The following is a 20,817-nucleotide window of genomic DNA, read 5'->3' as shown; positions in this document are numbered from 1 at the left end:
TTGGACGAAAATGTAACCTGACCTTTTGTGTTGTCTTGTGAAAAAGTGTTTTGCTTTCCTTGCAGTTTTTTTTTTCTTTTACTCCCAAAATCCTTATGCACCATCACTGCCATAGAGTTAGAATAAATAACACATTAAAGCACTTATTTGGAGTTGCACATTTACAGTGTTTCTGTTGTGTGCATGTTCAAGCCGTGGGAATATAATTGTCTTTCCTTCCATCTAAAACCTTTTAAAGGCGTCATATTTCAAGAGAATATTGACTTTAAGAATGTAACTTCAAATGAAGTTAAAATACCAGGAAAAAACACAGATCAAAGATCAAACCGGGCACTCTGTCAAATAGATATAAAACAGAGAAATTGAAACAAATCATAAAGTAATCTCTCGCTCCCTACTCCCTTTTGAAGCAACAGGTGATACAACTGCTGATTTAAAACCCCTGACTGTTGCGGCACCAATTAGTTTGGTGAACATTTACATGTGTCTGGGGCTCACGGACACTCGTAGATCATGCTGACTCAAGTGGGAGCTGTTTGGCCTGGAGCAGCACGGATGAATTATAACAGTTTCCAGCTCTAGCTTGGAGGGCCCCCGTGTTTTGGGGATGAATCAAGGTCCTACATCGCTAAACTGTCCATCTTAGCTGTAGTCAGTGCTAAAATCATATTTTTCTGCAAACAAGACATCGGTGCGGTGACACATGCTCATAAAGTTAGCTTGAGCACAGCAAAAATAGAGTGATCATCATTAATTTAAGATGACAACACGAATATCGTAATTCGAGACTTTAAGTTATTTTGTGATTTCTCTGCCTGGGAATTGTTTTGTTTTAATTTATGCCTCAATAAGCATCCAACTTTTAACTGATTATAGCGCTAGAATAAAACTCAAGGGATCACCAAATTTCATGGCAATCAGTCCAATAGTTGTAACTCAAAACTACAAATGTCTGCCTCATGGAGGAGACCACCAAAATCTTTAAAATATTTTGAACCAGGAAGGTACCAATCCACCCGATAAATCTTGAGATATTACATTGGATAAGTGAAAACTATGACCTGCTGGTGGCGCTGAAGCTAAAGGGAAGGGATCACTGAAGTCATTAGGTTTCATCCTCTGGGCACCATGAATGTCTGTACAAAATGTGACAACAATCACTATTTCAGTCTGGACAAAGTGGTGGACCCTGCCGTTCAGAAAGCCTTGCTGCTAGTGCGGCTAGAAGATAATAAACACATGATACCATAGTTGTCCTGTACCTGACCTCCATGATGCCAGGTGCATACTGTCTTTTAAAAGAGTCTGCCTGTGTGTGATTGTGTTTGTCTTTGTGTGTGAGCATAGTAAGGAGAAATATGAGCCTCCTAATTGGATGCTTTTGTGGCACGTTTTCAGAGTTGTAGCAATACGAGTTAACATTTCCACAAGTCCCTCATTTTTCAAGGCAAGAAAGAAAGAAAGACCCCAAAAATAGCTAACAACCTAAATGCACTACTTTAAAAAGCTTTACTTTCATGTCTGCAAATGGATTCCTAATGGTGGGTGTTCTTTTAAATGGCATACATCTCTTTTTTCAATCAGTCTATGCATTTGTCAAAAGCTCAAACGGGCATCTTGTGAGGGACGTGGCACCATGACCCCCACTTTACTGTAAGCGCCCTCACCGTCAGACTTCCAGCACATGATGCAGAACCTCACTAATCAGACGGTGATGTTGAGAAGAAGCCTCAAGACATGATGCGAGATAGAAAAACGATCTCTGAATTAAACATCTTGCTCTTCACAAACCAAGTGGTCTTTGTCCTTCTTTCTCTCCTCCACACTATTTGCTAATGAGGGCTTGGGGTCAATGTAATTGTTGCAGGAAACACTGCGCTGATCAGAGGTGCAATTTGAGGGAAAATTAGGTTCTGTCGGATGACCTCATCCCTTTGGTCGGGCAGGCCAAGCCCCGCGGCTTTTCTGATTCGTCTTCTTGGGTCAGCACCACCACATATGCGGTATGTGTGTATGTTTGTGTGTGTCGCAGACTCAAGTGATGTCACCACGGGGGGGAATGCCAATGAAGATGAGTCCGGATGAGGAGCTGAGATGATTAGACCACCTACAGATGATTCAGCGCCCAGTCGGTTCTCAGCGGACCCGCTCCTCTGTCTTATCAAAGCTTTGGCAGCAGGAGAGCCGATTAGGGATCTTTGATTAAACAGGAATGTAACATGATTTAAGTTCAGTTGATAAAGGATGAGTTAATGTAGCGTCCTTGTTGTCTGTAAAGACCAGTAATTGAGAATACGACCAACTCCTTTACCCCAAGCTAGAAATCAGAGATAAACGACACTTAATCACAAGACAGGAAACCAGGGAATGATGACTTATACCTGCGACGTCATCAAAGGGAACTCTTTCTCCAAAACCAGTTCATTTAAGTGAGCATTTTGTGGGATCACATGGTGCCCTGCTCACTTTTTAAGTAGCAGAACATACGTTATGGAGGATGTGTCAATATTCTCTGATAATATGATACCATGTGCATAGTATGGCAGGACAGGTAAGGTGGTGGCAAGTCTCATTTCTTCAGTTATTTTTATTTTCACAACACAATTAACAGCGCTGCAATCAGTGTTCTTTCAAATAGCATTTTTTTAATTGCTGGTGGCTTGAACACAGTGAAGTAATGCTTTTGATGTATTTTAGCTCTATTAACAACAGAAGGGGATTGAATTTATATAAAAATAGAACGAAATAAATGAAAAGACTAAAATCATTGAGTAAAGCACCTTTTGTTATAAAATCACTTGTTTCAATATGACCCCATACTCAAAGAGTGTGAGTACATACAACAAAACATGTAAAGGAGGCTCCTGAAGGAAACCTTTGTCCACTTATTCCACATGGAACAGCATGCTTTAGTTCTCCTTTAATCATATCATATCTTTGATCCACCCACCTTTTAGAAAATTAAAGGCTCTCACTCACAAATTCTCCATTAGCTGGGAAATGTGTGCAACGGACTGGTTGTCCACGCCAAACTTCCACCATTACCAGCTGTGGCCCAGCCTCTCAGCGAGGAACACGACCAGACAATAGGTAAACACAGTCTGACTCCAGGTCAGAGGCGTGGGTTCAAATCTGGCTCCTTTTGATCTCTGTATCGGTATCACAGTTTTATATCAAATAAGGGAACGAGTTTATTTGAGCATTTAAAGTGCCGTAGATGACATGCAACAAAGATCAGCGGTAAGATCAAAACGCAGGATGTTGCGTGTGGTTGCATTTAAGTCATTGTGTTCTTTTTAAGATCATCGTTATGGAATTTCTGCTCGTAGATAAAATGAATGACTTGTGATAAAGATCCAGATCCCTCAGGGCTTAAAGACTCTTCAACAAGACACAGAGGTAAAAGGTGATTGTATAATCACCAGGTTAGCCTGCCACCTGATGCATTGCACATCTCAGTCACAAAGACAAACTGGAGCATATTCCAGTTGGACATTTGAGAGTTGCAAAAGTGAAAATGTTTTCTCATCTGACACTGACCTGGTTAAGGTTTGGTTAGGGTTCGGCACTAAAACAACTTGGTAAGGTTTATAAAAAAGATCACGGTTTGGGTTAAAATGCTACTTTTTCAAGGTTTCAACATTAACTGTCCGTAGGAAACGCAAAGTGAACCATGGTCTTCTGTGACATAGCCTGATATTTTGTATCAGACTATGACACAGGACTACCACCACAACCTACTTCAGTGGACCTTGTGGCACTGTAATGTCACACTGCTTCCTTCTTTGCTCCAGACGGACAAGAAGTCTTTTTTCAACTGAACATACGTCGTCAATGAGCATTTGTTCGGACGCTTTCACTTTTCTCTGGAAGATTAGATTTGGGTATTTCATGCATCTTAAACTATGAAGTAGAAAAAGAGAAAACGTAGATTATGTGACTAAGTATTTCAGTGAAGTGTGCAAAAATCATAATTTTACTGATATTACAAACAGTTTAATGCTAGTGTTCCAATCATTGACTCCTTCTTGCACCAATGGAAATCGTGCAGCCAGTCTTGCAGCCACCGCAGCCGGCTGACAGACAGGAACATGTCAGTTTCCACATCTCAAAACTGAACAAACATACAAAACCTGAGAGCCGCCAAAACTCTATCCCCCTTAATCTCTCAGCCTACATCACAGACCAGGAAGCAGCCAGACAACCCCCAACCCAAAGCCAAGGGCAAGCAAGGGAGCACACCTTCGACTGCGGAGAGCAAACAGGGGAGAGGAGGGATCTATATGTCACAAAGCCGACCCCGGCACTCAGGGCTTGGTAAAAGTAAACAACAGCACTAGCAGGCCCATAATTGATGGCACCGTTCCTTTTTATACAGTAAATAGATGTCAAACAGTGGTGGAACGCAGTGACCACATTACAAAGGATTTGCAACACCCCAGGATTACAGAAGAATGCCTTCCTTTGATCTTACACCACTTAGCCTTTGATTCCCTGTAATTACTCGAAGCAGCCGCTTTCTTAGGCACAGCCTGAAAAATGATGTATGGCCCTTTAACAATTTCTTAATTTTACGAGGAATTAGTGGCTCTGGTTTGTGCAAATGATGGTGACCAACAAATAAGGTACAAAGTCCATTTTGGTTTCTTTTAAAAAGTTAGAAATTACATTTAAAACTATGCAATTATTGGGTGGAAAAAAGCATATCTTGGATTTGTGGATATACAGCTGGTTTTTGATGATGTGGAATGAAAATCGTGTGTCTCCAATTTGTCCACTTTTTGAAGAAAAATCTGACCCTCATGTTTTCTTAGCCATGCTAGCAGCAGGACTCAAGGGATGGCTGTCTGTCAATTAATTAGTTGATTCACTTTAGACCAGACTGAAATATCTCAATTACATTTGATGCATTGCCATGAACGTTTATACAGGTGCATCAAACCCACTGTAGAATTAGAAAATGTCTGAGGTAATACTGTTCATACGGCTCCAGCATTTTCATATCTAACTCTTACTGTTTATTATGAATTACTTTTTTACTACCAGTACATATGAACATTACTTTGCACTTTTCAGCTTTTGTACTTCTGGTTGAATGCTAATCTGCATTTCGTTGTCTCAGCCGCATGTGCAAAAAGTTTAATCTAATATAATCCAAAACTTCAGACATGGTGGCTTTACATTTTAGATGCCCACTAGATTTTCATTTTAAAATCTGTACCATGTTATTAAATGTCATCTATATGTGCAGCAACTGCTGTAGGTCCCGATAAATGATATACTCTTCAGCTCCCGTCCTGCCTGTGTCAGTGAATGTGAGTGCTGAGCGTCATCAAGGCGACTTGTGCAGATAGCTCTGCTTCCTCCGAGAGGTGGCGGCGTGGGTCGCCGGTCTCAGCAGTTGCATGCTAGGAAAGAAGATGGCAGAGATAGATGAAAGACCGCCTGCATGTGAGGCTGGAAGAGAAGAAGATGAGACGGGGGTGAAGTCTCCAAAACAATTCCATTATTGAAACAGTAAGTGCAGGCAATGAGGGTCTTCTCTTCTGGGTCCTCATCAAAGTTCTTTACAGGAGGCCAACAGTGAAATAATACACCAGGAAAGCTTGAACCAAATCACGCTCGGGCATCAAAGGATTGCCATTATCTCACGCAAATACACGCTCGCACACACACACATAAGCTCACAGCATTCTCACAGGCATCTTGGATCAACGTCATGCTTTGATGTGCATTTATCTGGATGTTGCAAACTGGTGTTACAGGGCCGCCATGTTTGAAGCAGTTGACCGAGTTACAGTTAGTTGATACCGATACTGATATTTGTGTAGACAGCATAAAACGGACAACCTTGTGCACAGCATGTTTAATTAGCAATCTTTAATTGTGTCCACAGGGGAAAAAAATCATTTTCACAGACTATTGTTCTTGGCATGTGGTAGCAGCTATGACATTGCTTTACCATATCACTATTTTTGTATAAAAGCCCCATTTTGGGGGATGTCCTGGTGGCATTGATGTAATCCCCAGTTCAAGTCTAGTTGGGGACCTTTGTTGCATGTCATCCCCCATTTCCCCACACTCGTCTCCTGTTCACTCTTCACTGTCTCTTATCTGATAAAAGCAATGAAATACTCCTATTTGTTACAGGTTTGCATTTTTTTACGGCAACCTCACAAATATTTAGTGACTTCTATTTGAAAGTTTCTTCAACATTTTGAGACACTAAATGTCTCCACTAGCACTCAAACTGATGAAACTAGCAGATCTGCACGACCCATCTGGCCTGCTGGGTTTTCTTGTACAAAACATTTTTTGTCGTAAACCATTTGCTAAGATGTTTTTTTAAAATATTGAAACACTTTTTGATTCCTGAGATCTTCCTTTTCGACTTTAGAATTCAGATGTAGAATTTATTTGAAAAATAAAATATAACTAAACAATAGTTTATCATGTGGTCAAGACCGAATAGTCATTATACTTTTAACTTGCAAATACTGTATGTCGTGATTTATCACAAGTACTGACAAAAACCACCATATCGGTCTAACCCTGGGCAAGACGGCCGGTAACGGCGACACTCACCTAGCCTGCATCCTTTTGGCGACGCTTCCTCTCTGTTTGTTATCACTTTACCCTTATTCTCTTAAATGGCCATGAAGATAAGATGGCTGTGGGATAAGTGAGCGTGCACCTCCCTGAAGATACAATGGATTACAAGACGAACAAGTGTGCCTGTCCTCTCTGTGTCTTAAATATCAAAGAGAGATCAGTATGGGCAGGTAGAGCTGTTGTACTTGCATGAATGGACCGTAACAATACGGTCACATCACGTGAGAGATGAGCAATCTCCAAAATCAGAATTAGATTGTTTATTGTAATTTGTATCCTCACGAAAGCTACTGAAATTCTCTGTTATGCAACATACCCTGATCCATAAATTACACGATTTGCTTCTTGTTATGAGTGGGTGGATTATGAGCACATGCAACAAATCACCTTATCTTAGTATGACTCTGTGTCTGTGTGTGTGTATGTGTGTGTGTGTGTGTGGGGGGGAGAGAGAGAGAGAGAGAGTCTACTACCACCATTTTGGGAGGTTGAGAGAATTACTCAATTCAGAGATGTAGCACTGAAACCGTGGATTCTGTGCCTTGCTGAAGGGCCCGCCTTATGGGGAGAACTTGTTAATTCAAACCACTGAAATGTTCCCTGTTTGGTCTCAGGATTCACTTAAAAATTCCACAGACCATCATCCTAAAATGTATTTTTTTTTAATTTCATAATTAAAAGGCTCATGTTTAATGCAACTGGAGAAAAGTCAAAGTCCTTTGATAATCCTGAGATAACCGAGACGCTTGAAAGTGATCACGGATCGCTGCATCTTTGTGAGTGCATTTGTGTGCACTTGACACACACACACACACATGCTACACAGGCCTGAACACACAGATACACTCCTCACAAAGCTGCACACGAGCACGAGATTAATGAAAATTCAATAGATGACAGACAAAGCTCTATTGTGCCACATTAATAAGATTTAATACGGAGCTTTCTTTTCCCCCGACGCTAGCAGGCCAACTTGTTCTTGCTGGCAAACTCGTCTTATCTCAGCATCTTCCAATCCTGTCATTTATTATTTGGCCTCTAGCTTATCTGAACTGAGAACTACAGTTTTCAAGGAATACTGACTCCCATTTTATATTGTAGAGCAAAACGTTAAAATATATTGTGCTTGTCTTCACCACAGACCTGTTTCAGGCATCTAGCCAAAAACCCATGTAAAAAGAACTTTGACTTCGAGATGAGGGAGGTGCTCTGCATAGAGTTAATGTGATGACCAAATGTACAGACACATTAGGAACTTCACAGCACAAACACACACCATTCTACATATTGAATTTATCTTGTGTGCATTTTGTTGATTTACACTGTATTTGACTCCTTTATTCATCGTACTGTGTCAGTGCATGCCATGAAATTCTGTGACTCATCAGCAAATCCTGGCATCATTTGCTCACTGAGACAAATTCCTGTGCATGTATTTTATCCAGCTTTCGCAGTGATTCAGATTGTGATATTGGACGTTTTGGGTTTTGTGCCAGGGGGAGGCCTAAGGGCTTGCCCTACATCATTCATCATGCCCTTGCCCATAAAGCAGGGCAAGCTGTACTGCTCTGGAGTCATTCCAAGAGGGCTCTCGTCATTAGCTTGCCACTTGGCGGCCAATTGGTGGAGCAAAAGAGACAAAAGCTGCAGTCCACCTCTGCATGCTCTGATTGCTCTGAGAGAGAGAGAGAGCGAGAGAGCGAGAGAGAGAGAGGGAGGGAGAGGGATGGGGGCCTCCTTTTTGGCATGGCGGGTCGCATGTTAGCAGGGTGGTTGTGTAGTTGTTTTGGCACAGGACGTCCAGGACAGAGGTAAAAGGGGTCTCTATCAGCTCAGAGAGTTTTCAGTTGATTCAGACCCTCGTGGTTTAAAGGAGTTTCCTCGTGCGTGATTTCATTACGCGGAGTAACAGTCAACATCCAACCCAAGGACAGACACAGAGAGGAAGTTTGTAATCCGCCCTCGCGTTTTTTATTTCTGTCATTTCTCAATAAAACAATCATCCTCAAATTATTAATAATTGTGCCGCCTTTGTAGTCCTGGCAGGTGTTTGATCCATCGGGAGGACATAACTGACAGATTTGCAGGCACTTCAAGAAGATAGGGGTTCTATTGTCCATGATTTTGACATGAAGTAATGACAGCAAATGAAAGGCTTGGATCAGTCTTGATCCTCTCCCTTCTCGTCGGCTCTTTTGCATCTTCCCTCACTCTCTCAATTATTCTCCCGGCTGTTGGATTTTGCCATGCTGTGATCCTCCTGCGCCTCCAGGCCCTCAGGTTATTTGGATATCGCGTGGAGTCAAAGCCCTGTCAGTCAGATAAGCAGTGACCTCACGGGCCCAGCAGATAAGACGTTACATGGCAAGAGGAAATGGCGGGGGACAAAAGGCCTGACTATGAAGGCTCGGTGAAGCGAGACTGATCACAACGGCTCTTCAAACTAAAAAATAAAAAAAAGGCTGCCAAGAATGAAAATATATTGCTTGTGCCTTTTTTTCACTTTAGATTGACTGAATCTGATTTGGACTTCATTTGGAAGTGCTTGTCTTTTCATCTGAAGAAAAAAAACAACCAAAGGTGTTCCAAGTTTCCTCTCACAAAAGGATGAATGGAAAAGGGAACATTTTAAAGTTCTTACTCCAAAATGTCAAAATCCAAGAATCAATTATGAGTCTTAGTTATCACGGGTAGACACCAATAAACAAACATTCCAGATTTAACAGTCTCAATAAATGACTTGCACACTAACCCATTTTAGCTGCTCCAGACTCACTGAGGTGGTTGGAATAAGACAAACTTGCCAGTCATTCCATTACACTGGGAAATTACAAAAGGATGAATGAAGGGCGAGTCTTTGTTTAGGACGGCAGCTTTTTGGGTGGTCCACAGGTTGGAAGCCCTCTGGGAGGGATCAAGGAGACCTCCACATATAATACCAATAAGTCGACCTGTTCAAACATGGTAGGCGCTAATTCAGAACTCAGCCACAACCAAGAATACATTTTCTTCCCCAATTGCTGATTCATTTTTCTGCAAAGCTACACTTTTCATTCTTCCCATGATTAAATAATTGTAAGTAATTTGGAGGGGGGGGGGGGGGAGATAAACTGGTTTTAGCCCACGTCTGAGTATAAACCTCAGATATATTACTTATATAAAAGCATAACACATCTTACAGCCGCAGAAGCCTGAATAAAAAGAAAAAATACAGCACAACACAATACAAACTGTTGATTGAAATAATATTGTCCCAAAGACACAAGCCACATGATTATCTAGGGAAATGTTTGCGGAGCCCACACACTCTTTCATTTCAACACCCTACTTTATATTAACACATATTTAAACGTAGGTCTGGGAGCTGCCCAGGACAACCACAGGCCTCCACTGCTGGCCACCGAGCCAGTGGTTCAGTTCTTTTTCTCAAGAGCCCCTCGATGGTTGTTGTTCAGGGAGGGAAGCTAAGTACTCATTCAACCCAAAAACACTTCAGTCACAAGCTCTCTTCTAAGTGAAAGGGTTACTGCTGCAAAGATTAGATACATATAACCAATTAAACTCAGTTCATCTTTTTGTTTTATTTACGAAACAAATAAATGTTTAACCTAATTTAGCTGTTAATTTGCATTGTGTTTAATAGGAGCACACTTATATGTGTTGTAACTTTTAAAGAAACTTAAATGCATATGTTTATTTGCACGTTTGTTTTTGTACATTCTGAATAACGTATTATACCTTTTTCTTTCGATGCTACATTGCTGATTAGCTATTAATGACATCTGCATCAAGATTTATAACATAACTTACCAGACCTAATGGGATTGCGTGCAGTGGTGAGAGCGGGCCACCCTCCATGATGCCTGAGTAGTGTAGGACTCAATGTGTCAGAGGATTCAGGTTACAAGGCCCACCATGTCGTTGCTGAGGATTGTGGTTGAACGGTGTTTTTCCCACAATTCCCCTTTTACCCTGGAACACCTACAGGTATGGTACTATTAGCACTCCTCGCTCCGTGTTATGCAGTTTCAATAACAGGAGTGGTACAACATCATTGCCAACATGATTTCAATCTGAGCCAGTTCCAAATACGTCTGTGCATCTTATCAGCAGGCCTCTAGCGTACCGATACATTACCGTATACAACTGCACAGCCTATATGATCCTATAATAAGTGGATTTGCATCGGTAATACATTTTTAAAAAATGAAATAGGAATATAAATCCAAAGTCTACATTGGTTTAAGAGGCTTTGTGTGCACATAAAGAAAACTTAAAGGCCTGGCCCACTGAGCAGGAGGTTTGTTTAGTGAATTCAGAAGTTTTAATGACATCTTTTCTTCATCAACTACATTAAACCCTTGAGTGCACAAATGACTGTATGACACTGCTTTGCTCGATGATGCTACAGAGGTATCAGCACGAGCCAAAGGCTGTAAGCCGGTGGTTGAAGTGTGTGCCTGCAGTGCCCTCTATTGCCAAGAGAGCAGACTAACAAGCTGGTGTATTGAGAGTGAAAGCTGAGTGTATTATCTAGTCACACACTTTATCCAAAGTTAAACTGAGGATACTATATGTTTTCCGAACACAAGCTTAAAAGTGAAAGACAGTGTGTTATTGGAAAAGGTAAGATAGCTTTTAGTGTGGCCTAAATGGTTCTTAAATGACGTCAACTCTAGTGTGAGCATGTCATATAACTGTACATGTATATACAAGTCCATGTGTGTGAGAGTAGGAGAGTGCACGTTTGAGTGATTGTTATGGGCAAAAAGCCTATAATGTATCTATCCATAAACACAAGTTTTGGGTGAATTTGACTGGGATTTTCCCCGCTTTAAAAACCCTTAAACCATAAAGATAATCCATTAAAATATCCTTAATGGAAAAGTCCTTGTTGGCAAATAGTATAACCCATTTTTGAGGGTTTATAAAAACCTTAAACAGAGGAGATAACTAATAGAACCCCTTTAATATATTTCAATCCTATTGTGCATCCATTAATTAACCTGAAACCTGGCTTGAACCCCCACAAATGTAGAGCAACCCGCTGAATTTGCTTAAAAAGAAACTGGAGCAGCATTTTGTGTTTGTTTTTAGAAAAATAAAGTGAAGGAAATAGGCCTGCACACAGTGAGCGTGACTTTATATATTATTTTTTTTTCGGCTTGGTAAAGTGGCTTTTTATTCTATATTATATTTGTGTTATTTTTTTATTTTTTTATTTTTTCCTCGTTTACAGTTTGCAGTTACCCGCCTCCCCCAGATTGTACTAAAGGACACTTCCGGTTTACCCGGAACTACGCATAATTCCCAAAGATGGCGGAGCAAGGTCCGATGGCCATAGCGATGCGGCTACGAAATCAGCTACAGTCCGTCTACAAACTGGACCCGCTGAGGAACGAGGTGAGTGCCCACGTAGTACGTGCTCGTCCGCTCTGGGGCGCACACGTACAGGGACCCGGAACCGCAGCAGAGACCCAGCTAAACAACACGCGTGAGCGGGAGAGCGTTGTCGTCTCCGCTGCGCTGATGGAGAGAGAGGAGAAGCAATGCTGAAGCGCTGTGAAGGGAGATGCGTTTGCGCACGCGTGAACGGTTGGGAGTCAACCCGTGTTGTTCTGGAGCAGCGTTCCAAAATCCTGTCAAGAAACTTGTTTATTTCACTCGTGTTATGCCACATATTCAGCTGTATTCGTAAGTTTTCAACTTGGGAGTTTCTACTTGTATTTCAAGCGGTGTGTGTGTTTGAACCGGGACGGTAACGGCCGCTGCCCACCGCGGCTTTATTACTGAACGACGAAGTAACGGCGGTTTGTTTTTCGAGCTGCTGTTGTTTTTTATTTTTAAACGGGAACGCAGCGCGTTGTTTTAACGGTTTTTACGCGGGACGTTCGTCTCAAACCGTCTCCGTCAGTCGACATAAAAATGTCAACATTTGACGTTGTGTATGATAATCCAGTGGCCCTCCTTGTGGGAACATTTCTCATTAGCTAACGTATTTACGTCATTTGTCAGACATGGACAGGACTACTAACTGGGTCATTACACCGACTAGATCCTGGTTCTGTATTGAAGTCAGTGGAGGGGACGTTTACAGTAAAGTAACGTAATGTGGTAGCTAAATCCTCAATATCTAGCCGTCATAACACAACTTTAAATCATACATTTCTGTGTCATAAAATAGACACCTTGCGCATTCAGTTCGCATTAAAAGCAGCTACAAAATAAGTTTTCTTTTGACTAAAAAAGAGCATTAACCCAACATATTGCAAACATTTTAAAAGTTACTGTTAATGGTTCCGTTGTATATGTTTTGCTTTGAGTTCAAGCCCTGGTTGTGCTGATTACACTTTGTTTGGGGGGGATAAATTAACATTAGCTTTGAAAACATGTAAAACACCTTTTTGTCATCCGGACAGGAGGAGGTGAAGTTGAAGATCAAGGACCTGAACGAACACATCGTCTGCTACCTGTGCGCGGGTTACTTCATCGACGCCACGACGATTACAGAGTGTTTGCACACCTGTGAGTATGAACGGAGCTGGACAAGAATAGTTTGCACGTCATTAACGCGACTGAAGACAAACAGAGTGAGAATGAAATGTCTCTCCTTTCTCTCTGCTCTACAGTCTGTAAAAGCTGTATTGTGAAATACCTGCAAACGAGCAAGTACTGTCCAATGTGCAACATCAAAATCCATGAAACACAGCCTTTACTCAACCTCAAACTGGACCGAGTGATGCAGGACATCGTCTACAAGCTGGTGCCCGGACTACAAGAAAGTACGTAAAACAACACCGCTGTCAGTGTGACCTAAATTATCAGCTCTATTGAGGGCTAATATTTATAAAACAATGTTTAACTAGTAACACATGTGACTTTACAGCTGAAGACTAGATAATTATTGACAGCATCAAACAGTGTAAATGCCATATTTCTTTTGGGATATTTGAAAATCAGTATTGTCTCTATGTCTGTCTTTTTTGTCTAATATCAATCTCGGTGTTTGAACAGGCGAAGACAAGAGAATAAAGGAGTTTTATCAGTCACGTGGGCTAGAGAGAGTCATCCAGCCGACGGGAGACGGTAAGTCTTCCACTTAGTGAAGCCTCGGTGTGTGATTAAGGCGGTGTGTACTGAGATTGAAGAGATCAGTGGGTGTTTTTGTTCATATCTGTGTGACGTATTTGGTGTTTCTCTGTGATTTCCGTGGTGTTTGTTTCTGAACGGCACTTTACCAAAGTGGCAGTACATTTAGCAACACTTTATGAAAATATTCGAATGAACAGCGTCTCTTCGACAATATATGTCTGTTTTAACAGTCTTTGTTTAATTTTTTGATGTTTCTAGCTCTTCATTTTCTCTCAGTGATTTTGATGACCATCAAAATCTGACATTTTGAAACGATTTGGGGACTATTTTTTTGCAGTACTGATGTCATGCAGTGACAGCTGTGTTTATTTAACAGTTCAAATGTGGCTCAGCCTATCACTGGAGCTAGACATTTTAATAATGCAATTTAAAAATGCTTACAATACACATCACATCCTGCTCTTTTTCTCTAGTACCAGACACGGCTTGAATCAAGAAATGTAGAAGTTGTCGTGAAGTAGCTGTAGGTTGAATCACTGTTAAGTTTTTATCAGTTGCAGATTGTTAAACTCTTGCATGCATAGAGTAGTACATTGATATCACCAAACAGTTGTTTGCTTCAGTGGCAGGTGATGCAACAGAATCTGTATCGTGCAGTCTATAGTCTGCAGCTAGTTGCTGCTCTGATTCCCAGTCAGAGACATGCTGATTAATGTTTGATTTTCCTTGTCTCCAGATGCTATACCCGATGCCACAGGTCTACCATACACAAGCTTCGACCATTCAAAAGCCCACTTCTACAGATACGATGAGCAGGTGTCGCTCTGTTTAGAAAGGCTAAGGTGAGCTTTTGTCTCTGGTTATCTTTCAAGTCATGCAATGAAGATTAGCCAGATCAAATGTAAATAAAATAAGCTTTCAAGTTAAACCTGTCTAATATGCACGTTTCAAAACTGTGTGCTCTGTTTCATCTTCACAGTTCATCGCTTGCTGGAAAAGACAAAACGAAACTCGCTCTTCAGGTGAGTCATACAAACCAAATCACAGATTTGTTCAGCGCTGTATTTCAGTTCAGTCTGTGTACTTAGTGAAATTGCAGAGCTGGTTACGGATGCTTTCAAAACGACTCGGCTCACGGGTTTGCAAAAACATGTCTCCGGGGGCACATTTCTGAAGCCCGAGCGAGTCATTTTCTACCATTAAGTGCTAAGAAAATACATGGCACGATGACATCTGCAGCAGCAGCAGAATCCACTCTGCGCTGGTTACTCTGGCTGCCTCATATTCACGGAGAGTCGGGGATAAGTGGGCCGAGCACACCAGTGAGGCATATAATCATTCTTTATTTTCACCACCAAACCACTAATTTCTCAGTAACTGGACTTTTTCTAATCGTTTGACAAAGTGTTGCGACAATTTGAGGCCCGATGACAAGACGTCGGCTCGGTGTTTGTGGTGATTAGTGCTGACTTGTAGGATTTAAGATTTGTAAAAGAACATTAAAGACATGTTTAAAATGTTGAATACTATTTAGCAGACAGAAAAATGTGCTTTGGACACAAATGAGGTGCTAATTATGACCGTGGTCCCATTATGTTCATAAAGAGTACATAGTAGTGTGTATTCTTATAGTTTCCTGATGCCTATTCACACAGATTTACATCATGGCTGTTTGAAACACAGCTTGTTCAGTAATTTCAAACCCACTAAACTGAAAAAAGTGCCTACTTCGTCAGTTATTGCCCCGTGTGGCTGGATGCTCCTGACAGGCCCATTTGTCGAGGGATGTGTGTGTTTTATTGTATAATGCTCAGATTGTACTGAAACAAAACTTGATCAAAGATCATTGGGGCGGAGCAATCTAACTAAAACACAGACTAAACTCACTGCCCAGCCAACATCGTTCCTCATATACTGCAGAGGCTTTATTCGGCCAGCAGAGGGCGCTGTTGTTCAACATGTGCCTGTGTGTAGTACCGCAAGGCATCCAAGTTTGGGCTCAAATCAAGAATTCAGATTTTGTATGTTTTGAACTGTTTTTATCTCTATAAGATTTGATAGATTCTCAAATCTCAGCACACATTTCCTTGTTTCCATGAGATGAAAGCTGTAATGTTCAAACGGACCAGCAGCTTGTTGTTTGGTCTTTTAATCATATTTAACAGTAGGAGAAGGATATCTAGAATGAAGTCACGTAGGATGTGAACATTAGTGGTTTTGGTGACGTGTTGCTGGCATCGGGGGGGTGTCATCGTCTACCAATGTCCTCCTTAAAAATGTGAAGATTGAAATGTTTGTCTCATGTTACCTCGTGTAACGGGAACATCTTCTTTGGTTCCATTCCAGACTCTCGATATATGCAGTTGTGTTTCCCCCTAACCTCTGTGTGAACTATTAAAAATAGGATCAACATATTTGACTCTCAGCCTTTTTGTGGCATGCTGTCCTCTCTCCCCTGCACCTCCATTCATAACCCGATGTTTTTACCGAGGTGGCTTTTAAAGAAATACTGTCTTTCACTGCATTCAGGCGTAAAAGAAGGAAGGAAAGCTCTCCAGCTTCAGAGTGTAATAAGTCAGATGGGAGTGGAAAACGTCGAGCAGTTAGCTCTAAATGTAACTGGAGTGTTTCCTGTGGAAATGTGTTCCGTCACCTTTTGTGACTGTAAACTTTGGACATTATAAAAACTAAGATATCTGAATGCTGAAGTGAAAAACGGCAGCCTGTAGCAAATCTAAAGAGACGTTTACAACTGACACGCTTTTTACTTTATCTGGACAACAAAACCGAAAGTGTCAGACAGCTACAAGTGATGCAGTGAGTGTGTTTCCATGGTACAGCTACGTGTTACATATCTGGGTGAATCAAGCATTTTAACCTGCTTTATGAACAAGAAACCCGCTAACGTGCTCCATAGTTGCAGCAATAAACCAACGTCATCAGCTGTGCGTTATTTATTGGAATTACCTCCTTCACGTCGTCATGTCTTGATCATGTTGTTCGTCATAAGTTTGTTCAGTGGATGTTTGACTTTGTCTCCGCAGCAGAAGTTCGTCCGGTGTTCTGTCCGAGCGGAGGTGAGACACCTACGGAAAGTGCTGTGTCATCGTCTGAACGTGGAGAAACACCAGGTCAGTCAATAGTCCTCATTGATCCGATAGAAGACGTGATGGTACACGCGACATTAAAGATTCGTCTATTTATTTGGCTTCTGCTGATGAGGACTAATGTGTGAAACGCCTATCGAGCTGCTTCACTCTCGCTTCAAAAGACAAACTACATCTTCTGAGGTAATTCTACATGTTACATGTGAACGTCGACTGCTGCTGAATCAGCGGTCGGCTCGGGGACGGTGTCTTGTTGAGACTGGTGACATTCAAGGCTCCTGTGTCATTAATTCAATATTTATTGAGGCGTTATTGCCGAAGACTTTCTAAATTCATGTGTGAAATGAAACGTGTTCCCACAAAGTAAGACTGACTCAAACAGTCGGTTTGGAAAACACGTTTTGATTGGTTAGCAGATGCTTGCATCAGGGCCAGGGTACCGTACGTTTAAAGATGGGTAACCTGACAACACACAAACTCTTGTTTTTTGTAAAGACGGCCTACATTTTGCCGATTGGTCAAGTGCCGATCGTACACTCTTAAGGCAATACTGTTGTGTTATTGGTCCCACAGAACTGTCTTAATTACTGAGGAGTTTACCATAAGTCCTTTGTGTTGGCCTTGTGTGTTGGGGGGGGGGGGTATTTGTGCTTCCTCGTCGCATGTTTTACGAGCAGCAAACGGGTTTTGTCATATTAAAAATAATGGTAGATGTTGCTTTCGGATTCCCCTTCACATCTGTTTGTGTGGTCTCCCTATAGGTCCAGATGTTGTTCAATAACGAGTCTCTGCCCGATCACATGACCATGAAACGGTTATGGCTCTCACACTGGTTTGGCAAGGTACGGTACAGCCGCTGTCAGCTCGTGCCAACTACACATTCCTTCAGTTTCTACTGTAGTTCCTTTGGAGAGTCACCATGAAGTTCATTGAGAATGTTGTAGACATTTAAACATCATTTGAAATGAAATAAAATATCTTCAGTGGTAGTGTGACGTGTTAGATTTGACACATAATAAAATAATAACTTAGTTTGATCTCTTTTGCAGATGTTGATAGCTCCGTGAAGTGTTTCCATCCCACATATAATATTTAAAATCTTTTCTCCTCTAGGCCCAACCTTTAGTTCTTCACTACACCATCAAGGACAAAAGGACCAGATAGGACATGTTTTCACTCTGAGGACAGCTGTACATATTTTGTACAATACATATTCTATTTTTAATAGTGTTTGTGTACATATACTTATTTTCCTTGTTTTGTATTTTTGAAAAATAAATTTTGAAATGGGAAACTAATAGTTTGTATTACTCGGTTACGGGACAGTATGCTTTCACCTGCGTATAGATTTACAGGAAGTGTGTGTGTGTGTGTGCGTGTGTGTGTCACATGTAGTATCCTCAGCCTTTGAGCAGGTTTTATATTAACACAATTGAAGTGTGCTTTGACTTTCTGCAGTTTTATTTCACTTATATTTGAATACCTCGGTAGTTTCTTGTACTTTGTCTTACACAAGCTTTGCAAAGAGTAATTAAGTTATTGGTTTTGTTTCTAACCTCTTGCTATCTTTATGTCACAAATTGTGATTAATGACGTCGTGACTTTCTATCCAAAGCCGACCTAGAGTCCCGTAGTACGTGTTGTATTTTACGTTGATGTCGAAGGAAAAGAAGTATGAACCATAGAGATGATCAAAGTATTTAACATACAGTCAAGATAATAAGTCAACTTCACCCTGCAGCTTTTTAAAATCGCATCAAACATACCAGCTGTCCTCCAACATGATGTCATTCACCTTTTTTAAATGTTTAAATTCAAGCAGCTACTCCTATTTGAGTGTGCAGTGACTCTGGTTTCTCTCTGTTGAGGAGTTCTTGATCATCAGAGAAGTTGCAAAGAAATCTCTTCCTCGCCCAACTAAAGACCGTCTGTAGCAGCACTCCTAGCATTGGTTTGAAATGGTGTCGGGACGCTGCATTCTGCTCCATTCTTTACGAACCTGCTCCGTCAAGTTTCACAGGGACTGAGTGAACGGTGATTCTGGACGCCGACTTGGCCGTTCTCTTGAATCCATTCCTGCAGCTTTATGTTGGAGGTTATTGCCTGACTGGAGAATAAATCGTCTCTCAGGTTGCAGTTCTTCTGCAGACTGCGGCAGCTTTTTGGGCTTTCTGGGGTTTGTTGCAGAGACGCATCTCCACAGTAAGATGCTAACGCCGCTGGGCTTTTGCTCTATGAGACACGATTCTGGTGATGGTGCAGTGAGTAATACGATGATCAAAAATGTCACTCGGTCAGTGTCCTGTACCCGCCCTCTGGCAAACACTGACCACATCATGAGTCTGAATGTTCGCAGCAGTAGTTTTATGCGTCTCTTATCTGGACCGTGTAACTCGCAGCTCCTTCAGGTTCCAGATCTCTCGGCCTGCTCACAGATTCACAGCTGTGCTGTTCGCTCCATATTTATAATGCACTTCACTGTGATATTATTCAGTGCCCCCTCCCGAAGTAGTGCTAGTTTACAGTAAACGTGTGACCGATTATTTTGTCTTGTGTATATGATTTAGATGCAGGTGCATTTTAGATTACACACAGGTGATCTTATTTCAACTCATTGTATAACTTCTAAAATCTGTAATGATTTAAATACAAGTCAAAGCATTTATTCATTTTTCTTTTAAAATATTTGTACTACTTTAAAATCAATCTTTTGTTTTTTCTTAGATATAAAAAAGGCTTATTTTTCGTTCCTACGGTGCCTGAAAAGTAATTTTATAGCCACGTATACAATATAGTGGACATAGCCTACAGACGGTTTGTTGTTGACTTAAAGGAGCTTAAACAATGTGTCGTTGCTTTGACATAAAGCTGGGGGACTTGCAAGAGACAGATTTCAACATGAACGGTCAAAGTTGAGGCAGAGATGTCCAAACTTTTCATCGCTAGCATTAGCTGATCTCCAAAACTGCTGGAAACTACATTTCCAATAACTCAACAGATTCTTTAATGAGTTGACATCTTTAAAACTCCACATCCCCATTTTAAAGACACTTTTTCCTGTTATTGTTTTTTTGTCTTGGAGAACTCATCAGGCGTATTGTTGTTGACTTTAGAAAGTTCCCTCCACAGCCACACACAGACATTGAGACAGAGACAATCAGTGGAGTGAATGCCCCTTTAAGCAGCACAATGTGAAAGCAGTGCAGCTGACATTCCACCTGGTGTTTTAACCGGTGGTGTTTTACTGAAAAGGTTTGGTAGATTAAAGCACTGTGAAGGCTTGACAAAGGATCGCTATAGTTTTTGACGCTGTTCAGCATTTCTTCAGAACTAGATTTGTCTCCCCACCTTCTCTCTTTGGATAATCCTCCCAGTCTGACACTAGGTGGCACACTCGGTGCTCTTCAGACGCGAGGCCGGAGGGAGGCTTTGATGTGCGCGATCTTGTCCAGAGAGAAAGGAAAGGCTCTGATAACCTGACACGGCTCTGATAATATACACAAGCCTTTCTACAGCACAGCGTGCTGCAGCAGCCACAACATTTCAACAACGCCTCGCTATGTTGCACGTGTGACATCGTGAATATCCTTTTGAGAAATTACCCTGGAGTACAAAATAAAATGCATTTTATTTTTTTTTTTTTTTTTTAACATTGGGATACTTTTGTGTAGGTGAAACAGTATTTTTGTTCCACTGTACAATATCAGTGTTTGGTGTTTGTGTCTTAAAGGTTAAATGAGTTTAGATTTCATATAAAAGAAGACCATGTGTTCATCAAGGGCAGAGCAGTTTTCCATATTACTGCAGAGGTCAATAACATGGAATAAGGTTGGCTTGGAATAAGACTTGGCTGTTCTTCTTTCACGTGAGATATTTTTAGATTTTCCCAATCACCTTCACTTCCAAATCAGGCCCCTGGCCATGTTTGTAAATGGCGAATAAAATGAACTCCCTGTAAACCTGCACACCAGTCAGAAGCATAACGCACATACACACACACACACAC

The 20,817-nt window shown here is 41.3% G+C and overlaps 1 protein-coding gene across 3 annotated transcripts; it reads left to right on the top strand.

Annotated features, from left to right (window-relative positions):
• The first annotated feature begins 11,907 nt into the window (after positions 1–11,907).
• pcgf1 (polycomb group ring finger 1) lies at positions 11,908–20,250 on the top strand. Of its 3 annotated transcripts, none has more exons than XM_031866845.1 (9): positions 11,908–12,015; positions 13,032–13,137; positions 13,242–13,394; positions 13,627–13,698; positions 14,441–14,546; positions 14,684–14,726; positions 16,752–16,835; positions 17,573–17,653; positions 17,925–20,250. In XM_031866845.1, the coding sequence occupies exons 1-9, from the start codon at positions 11,929–11,931 to the stop codon at positions 17,973–17,975; spliced, it is 783 nt and encodes a 260-aa protein (XP_031722705.1). In that variant the 5' UTR covers positions 11,908–11,928; the 3' UTR covers positions 17,976–20,250. The 3 variants fall into 3 exon arrangements, with proteins under 3 accessions (XP_031722705.1, XP_031722703.1, XP_031722704.1); XM_031866843.1 differs by having other exon boundaries at positions 11,929–12,015; positions 16,749–16,835; XM_031866844.1 differs by having other exon boundaries at positions 11,930–12,015; positions 13,035–13,137; positions 16,749–16,835.
• Positions 20,251–20,817: the final 567 nt, after the last annotated feature.

This window comes from Anarrhichthys ocellatus, unplaced genomic scaffold, assembly GCF_004355925.1.
Source record: "Anarrhichthys ocellatus isolate YVR2014 unplaced genomic scaffold, GSC_Weel_1.0 scaffold37, whole genome shotgun sequence".
In the NCBI taxonomy this organism is placed as follows: domain Eukaryota; kingdom Metazoa; phylum Chordata; class Actinopteri; order Perciformes; family Anarhichadidae; genus Anarrhichthys; species Anarrhichthys ocellatus.
Note: the sequence above shows the minus strand (reverse complement) of the source record. Positions and strands in the feature narration are given on the sequence as shown.

Bases quoted from the DNA above. Each gene is read 5' to 3' on its own strand.
- pcgf1 (XM_031866843.1), top strand. From the start codon at position 11,929: ATGGCGGAGCAAGGTCCGATGGCCATAGCGATGCGGCTACGAAATCAG. The intron at 13,138-13,241 runs GTGAGTATGAAC...TCTGCTCTACAG, and splicing joins TACAGAGTGTTTGCACACCT to TCTGTAAAAGCTGTATTGTG. The intron at 13,699-14,440 runs GTAAGTCTTCCA...CCTTGTCTCCAG, and splicing joins CATCCAGCCGACGGGAGACG to ATGCTATACCCGATGCCACA.